The following is a 7,500-nucleotide window of genomic DNA, read 5'->3' as shown; positions in this document are numbered from 1 at the left end:
GGTTTAGTATTGTTCTTGTTGTAAAGCCCTTTAGCGACAATTGTCTTTGTAAAAAGTGATACACAGTACAAATCAATTTGATTGATTGATTGATTGATCATATCCTTTTTGAACCCTCAGAGAAGTTAACATGAGGTACTCTACTGCCTGTAATATAATATAATATAATATAATATAATATAATATATGCCATTTAGCCAACGCTTTTATCCAAAGTGTCTTACATTGCAGTGAGTGCATACATACATTTTTCAGTATATATGGTCCCAGCGGGAATCAAACCCATGACCTTGATCTACCAACTGAGCCACAGAGGACCACCTCTCATATGAACCGGAGCAGAACGTGTCCACATCAACTCAATGTCAATGCAGGTATCAGTACCGCGCCCCAGACACAGTATCTATTCTACAGTAACTGTGTATGTCTAAACCCAGTGGCGCCATCTCTGTCTGTGCTCCTCACAGTGGGAGGGGGGCGAGGAGGGGGGGGGGGGGGGTAGGCAGTGCAGGTGCTGTGCATGATGTTGTGAGGGATATAGATCAGTGAATCAGTCTTTTCCCTGGTTGGTATGTTGGTTGGCAGCCTCTCCTCTCTTATCTTCCTCTGTGTGTGTGTGTGTGTGTGTGTGTGTGTGTGTGTGTGTGTGTGTGTGTGTGTGTGTGTGTGTGTGTGCGTGTGTGTGTGTGTGTGTGTGTGTGTGTGTGTTTGTTTATCTGCAGTGGAGACGCACTGATGGTCTGATACAACAGAATAGCTTGGGGAGTAGGAACACAACCCCACCTACACCTTTTATCTGGTGTTTCTCTAGCATATCTGGAAAAAGGTATTCACCTTAACACCAGTGGAGGCTGGCAGAGGTAGAAATCGGAGGACGGGCTCATTGTAATGCATCGAATGTAATAAGGGACCGTTCCTCATTCTATTCCGTTCCATGTATTACAATGAGCCCGTCCTCCGATTTCTACCTCCACAAGCCTCCCCTGCTCCACCTTCATAAGTCATAACAGGAACCCTGTTGTCTCCCTGACCGGGACACTGTAACGGGTCACCTCAGCCCCTCACCTGGCTCTTGTTGGCTGCCACCTTGGCAAACAGCGCCTGGGACACCTTTGCCCGCTTCATCTCCTGCTGGATCTCATCGTAGACAACCGACGTGATGTTGACCAGGGACTCCAGCTTCAGGGGCATGTCTGGGGCTGGGCCGGGCGGCTTGGGCTGGGGTTGGAGGTGGGGGTGGGTGGTGGAGGCAAGGGAAGGGGTTGGGGATCAAAGAGGGAGGGAGGGAGGGCGGAGGGAAGCAAGAGAGAAAGAACCAGTTATCACTAGATCAAGCCTTTAGTAAGCATGACAGGCAATCAGTTGATGATCAGCTCCGAGTTTTGAAAACAGACCCAGCGCTGCTCCGTGTATAAGCGTCTGCAGACGACAGGACGAGTCCCGACAAGGGGAATGTTTATAGATCTAAGTCATTAAGTCATCCTTTTGCGTCTGTCCTGCTTTGTAGTTTCTGTTTGAATTAGCGTGCATTGAATGTTAGTATGCTTTTAAGTTGCCCTGCAGGCACAGACAAGTCATCTGGCTTTCCCTAGTGTAAACCACGGCCAGATATATGTACACACACAGACATAATACTAATAGTACACAAATGCATCCCATCAGACCAGACCAAGGAATGGGACTTTTCCCTGGCATCAGAGAGAACTGGTTATCTACTGTATGACGCTGTTAGAGTAGATGGCTCTATGGAGTTAGAACAAAGCAAGAGATATCCAACATTAAGTTACAGTAATATCTTAATGCAGTGTTCCTACTAGCTTAATATTTCTTCTATACTATATAAAGGCTGTTTCTCAGGGTTTTTTTCTTTTGGTTTATTTTATTTTGCCACTGAGACCAATGTCTCTTTTACAAGGGAGCCCTGCATACACACAATTTAAAACCATACATCATACACAATTACAACATTATAAAACACAAGACAACTCAAGAAAAACAACCACATTTTTCATCAAAGAGGTCCTCGATCAAAATGTTTAATTGCCGGAGCAGCACTAGAACAACCAACTGTAATGTAATCTGTAGATTGTTCCAGCAGTGAGGTGCACCAAAACTAAAAGCAGATTTACCCAATTTTGTGGAGACCTGAGGAACCTCAAGAGTTAACCAGCCTTCAGAACAAGTTTGGTAACTTATGTTCTTATACTTCAATAACGAGATTCGGCAACCCGGGAGCTTATGCAGTAAAGCCTAGTGCACAAAAATTGAGTAATGGTGCGATCAACGGAACTTACGAGGTCCAGACAACCTTTTAGTAAAGGATGCAATGATGAGTATTAAAACTATTTCAACACATTCACACCGTTTTAAAACATTCACACTATTTCAACACATCAAAACTATTGAAAAGACATTCAAAACTACTTCTGTGTAAACAGAAAAAAAAATACATCTCTCCTTTTGGTGTTTGAATAGGAAGGACTTCAAACCCATAGTGCTTCTAACAGGGTAACAGGCTGCATGTCTCGTTGTGTGAGCTGAGCAGAAGGGAAGACTGCTCACCGAGTTTGAGATCTTGGTTTTGTTCTTCCAGATGGAGGCCCAGGCGTCAGGGGTAAGCTGTTCATCCATGCCTCTCTCCCACACTTTCTGTACAGGGTGCCATAGGATAGGGTTAGAGTCATCATCATCATCATCATCATCATCATCATAACAATATTAATAATCATAATCAAAGTGATCATAAAACTAAGAATCAATCAAATATTATATAGTGCTTTAATATAGCGCATAAGACCCTAAAGTCATGGTTAATCTATACACAGCCTCTCAACCATTTAATACTTTACAACGTATCTATCTAATTCTCTCTCATCATAATATGTAATCCTGGTTTTACATCTCTGTCAATTGACTCAAAGATTTGCACTGAGAATGTTTTAAAAATTCTGTATTGATCGTAGATGTCTGGGGGCCTAATTAACAGCTTCTCATTTCTTGTTATTGTATATGGCTGCAATTGTGTTCCCCTGACATGGACCAGAGGAGTCCACTCTGTAGACGATTAGAAACGCAGACACATTCAACTCAAACCAAATCAAACTGACAGAAAAAGTTCAAAAAACTGCTGGACGAAAACAACAACACACAGGCATAAACGATCAACAAGGCAAAAAGACATACACTAGACACACACACACACACACACACACACACACACACACACACACACAGAGACACAACACACACACAAAGACAAACACACAGACAGAGAGACTCAAGTTCACCGACAAAACAGTACACACCCACACGCACATACACACCCAATAGACACACCCAGACACACACACACACACACACACACACACACACACACACACACACACACACACCCAATAGACATACTCAGACACATACATACACACACACACACACACACACACACACACACACACACACACACACACACACCCAAACACACAGACACACACACCCACACCCACACCCACACCCAAAGGACACACTCAGACACTCACACACACACACACACACACACACACACAGACACACACACACACACACACACACACACACACACAATAGAAACACCCAGACACACACACACACAGGCCCTGCTGCAGGGGAGTTTGTGGGCAGAGTGGCTATGTTTTTCAGGGGAGGTGAGAGGGCAGGGCGGGGTAGTTGATACCTGAGAGAGGCGGGGGCCCCCGGGGCTGGAGATAGGGGTAGGGGGCAGGCCAACAGGGGGGTTCATGCTGCGCTCCCGCTCCTCCTGGTAAACACGGTCGCGCTCTCCCTCAGGGAGGTTCAGGAAGTTCTGCATGGCTTTGAGGTTGACCAGCAGGGACTGAGAGGCCGAGCGAGGGTCTTCCTCCTTCCGTAGGATCTCCGACAGCAGGCCCTGGTGTATACACACACACACACACACACACACACACACACACACACACACACGCACGCACGCACACACATACGCACGCACGCACACACACACGCATGCACGCACGCAAGCAGACACACACACACACACACACACCGCAGACATTCACATTTAGAATGAGAGCAGCTCGCTGCTTGCATACACACACACGTACTGTACACTCACACACACACATACACACACACGCACGCACACGCACACGCATTTCACCTGCCATACAGCGGCAACCTCCCACCTGCTCTGGACTCCTTGTTGGCTCTAATGGGTCGTGACTGGGACTCAATTCACCAGGTGTGTGTGCCGCTGGGAGGGCGGGAGAGGAAACTGAACCGGAGCGGGGAAACACAGCAAGCTTTCGCTACGGCTAATCTCACTCAGAACCGCAAACGGCTGGAACCTGGAGGGAGGAAGCTAATCCAAGCTAATAATATCACAGCTTTCTTGACCCTCAACTCATCAGAGTGTTATCAGCGATCTTAAATGGAAGATTATGACTTGGCTGTGATCGATTGGGACCTGGTCCAGTTCATTTGGACTGGCTTGTTGATTACCATGCTCTAGCAGTCTACAGTATATAGGCTAGTCCAGGGGAGGCTGGTGGAGGTAGAAATCGGAGGACGGGCTCATTGTCATGTATGGAATAGAATGAGGAATGGTATCAAACATGTGTGTTTGATACCTATGATACCATTTTGCATTCCATTCCATGCATGACAATGAGCCAGTCCTCTGATTTCTACCTCCACCAGCCTCCCCTGGCCTTTACTCTCTCTCTCCTCTCCTCCTGCCTAGTGTCTAGACCCTAATGTCCTCCATACCATGCATGGTTTTCTGTTCGGTGTCCCTGCCTAATTCACACTACAGAGCCAAACCCAAAGCCGAGCTGAGATGTACTCTTCCACTATAATTGCAGAAAAAGGAACTGTGCTGGAAAGGCCAATGTGAAAGGAAAATATCCGAGCCAGCACGGTATATTTCGGGTCGGCCCTGTGGTGTGTAAAGCCCCTATGAGGATTCAGTGTGTAAGAACCTGTGTGTTTTCCCTGTCTAATTACCTGTGTACGGTTAAAGGCCACGCGGGCGAACACCGCCTGCGACACGCTGGCTCTCTTCAGCTCGTCACGGACATGCTGGTAGATGTCCGTGGAGACCTCCGAGGCCGACGAGTTGTTCCCGGGGTCCCCCGGCGCCCCGAGCTTGGAGGGCCGCGGGATGGGAGGGTGGTTGAGGAACTGCTGGTTGATGCCCTGTGGATGCTGGTGAGCCAGCAGGCGGCTCACAGCCAGCTGTTGGTTGATGAGGTGGGCCATAGCCAGCTGCTGCCTGACCAGCTGAGGGCTGAGCTGGGGGGAGAGGAGACCCCCGGGGCCCAGGAGGGGCTGGAGGGACGTGGGGGGGTGTTGGGGCGGCGCCTGGCCCCGCAGGGGAGGGCTGTGGTGGAGCTGGCCGTGGGGAGAGTGCTGCTGGGGGGGCTGCTGTTGGGATTGTTGGGAGGGGGCTTGGGGGTCTCCGGAGCCTCCCTTGAGGAGGGGGCCACCACCACCGCCCAGGTGGCTGAGCTGGGCCAGGCCAGCCAGGTGAGGGGGGGGCCGCTGGCCCAGGACACAGAAGTCTGCCAGGCTGTCTCTCTCCGCTGGGGAGGGAAGAGGAGGGGTAGGGAGGTGAGTGGGGTTCTGGTCAAACACCGGGTGACCTCTGGCTCAATCAGTTACGCAAGTGTGCCGAATTTTATGCTCAGTTTCCAAAGTTAACAATATGGTATTTTTTAGGAGCGTATCTACCGGATGAATCAATCTTAAAGGGGAAACAGGGGAAACAGCTGAGGGATGGGGCTGGAGAAATGTAACCACTTTCAAATTCATAGACTGAGCTAGGGAAAAAATGTATGTACCAATTACAGATTGCCCCTTTAATAGACTAAAAAGTCTATTGGGGACTAAATGGGAGCCACTGATTGGTGTGTTCAGACCAGGTGACGGTAACAATGGTAACATCCTCACCTTTGATGTCAGAACTGTCCCGTCCAGGCCACATCTTCTCCATGTAGTCTCCTAGGAAACGACAGAGATATAGGAATGAAGGCAACAGACCATAATACACACACACACACACACACATACACACACACACACACACAGTTCACCCATTCTGGCCTGTCTGTCAACCCTCTTTGCCAGGAGGGAGGGAACTAAGATGACTAAGATAAGTGTTTCAACAATCCACAACCTATCCTCAGCCCACAACGTATAACTGACAGCTCAGTCAGCCAATGAGAGACCCTCCAGCTCCATTATCAGCGCTCACATCTGGAGGCGAACAGAAGGGGCTGTTTTCCTCTTGTAGGCAGAGAGCAGAACTAATAGTAGAGACGCTGTGTAACCCAACACTGTGCTCTGTGTCTGCGAGCCTCACCAATCGCTTTCTTCTCCTCAGGCTCTCTCTCTCTCTCTCTCTCTCTCTCTCTCTGTGTGTGTTTGGGGTTTGGGGCTCCACTTTGATCTGTCCTGCAGGGTAATTATAGCGCTTTGAGGGACAGTAGGGGGGCGGTGTGGAGTGGTGGTGGTGGTGGGTGGGGGAGGACAGTGGGCAAGAAAGGAGAAGTATTGTCACAGGCGTTCGGAGACGGGTGGAGAAAGGAGGGAGAGAGAGAGAGAGAGAGAGAGAGAGACAGAGAGAGACAGAGGAAGGGACAGAGGGTGGTACAGTGGTCTGCGAGGCTGTCTTCTATACAGGACCCCATGTGGTTAGAGAGAGAGAGAGAGAGAGAGAGAGAGAGAGAGAGGAAGCAGTTGGTTCTAATAAGGAGAAGCGGCGCTAAGCTCTCAATGCTGCGTGAAGACAGACGTCAAGAGAGTGACCACGCGATGTGAGACCCCCATTTTACACCCCACTTATCCTTCGCCCCCCTCCCCCTCAGACGCCAGCCTGAGGTCAGACCAGGACAGGACCGAGAATGGTTTAACAGGCTGTCAATCAAACTGGGTTGGCCTGTCAGGTCATACTCGGCGCCAGTCAGTCATTGGCTAAGTTGGCGACATTGGAGGAAACTTGAGAGAAATAGCTAATGGTAACTGAGGGTGACCAAGGTTCAAAACACTAACCTTTGATTTTCTTGTACTTCTTGTACCAGCGTCCAAACTCCTGGCACTTGGAGGTGGAGACGTTGGCGTAGTAGGAACTATTCACTATGGAGGAAATCATACTCTGGAGAGAGAGAGAGGGGGGGGGGGGGGGGGAGAGAGAGGGGAAGGGAGAGAGAAAGAAATGATTAATTAGAGACACAACTTCACATGCTTGCTCACACGCACACCTTTCTCAATACAGACACACACACATACACACACACACACACACACACACACACACACACACACACACACACGCACACACACACAGAAAAAGACAGAAATATATGACCATGGGAAGCCACCCAGGGAAACTCCAGCCAGTGCACAGAGAGAGAGATTCACCAGCCACACACATATGCTAGCAATTGATGCAGGGATCAACACCCACGCATACAGCTCCATTTATACACA

General features: G+C 49.0%; 1 protein-coding gene across 1 annotated transcript in view; it reads right to left on the bottom strand.

The window, feature by feature from the left end:
- LOC310824899 (DNA-binding protein SATB2-like) overlaps window positions 1-7,500 on the bottom strand; it is a gene marked incomplete at both ends in the record, with an annotated part of 12,543 nt that overhangs the window by 1,157 nt on the left and 3,886 nt on the right. The window contains 6 exons of the mRNA XM_083698156.1: window positions 1,066-1,218; window positions 2,563-2,649; window positions 3,710-3,922; window positions 5,017-5,594; window positions 5,962-6,012; window positions 7,063-7,165. Of these exons, the coding sequence (XP_083554282.1) occupies window positions 1,066-1,218; window positions 2,563-2,649; window positions 3,710-3,922; window positions 5,017-5,594; window positions 5,962-6,012; window positions 7,063-7,165 (1,185 nt within the window). The remainder of the gene's footprint in view (window positions 1-1,065; window positions 1,219-2,562; window positions 2,650-3,709; window positions 3,923-5,016; window positions 5,595-5,961; window positions 6,013-7,062; window positions 7,166-7,500) is intronic.

This window comes from Argentina silus, assembly GCF_951799395.1.
Source record: "Argentina silus genome assembly, contig: scaffold_428, whole genome shotgun sequence".
Lineage (NCBI taxonomy): Eukaryota > Metazoa > Chordata > Actinopteri > Argentiniformes > Argentinidae > Argentina > Argentina silus.
The sequence above is the reverse complement of the archived record's forward strand: the minus strand, read 5'-3'. Positions and strand labels throughout refer to the sequence as shown.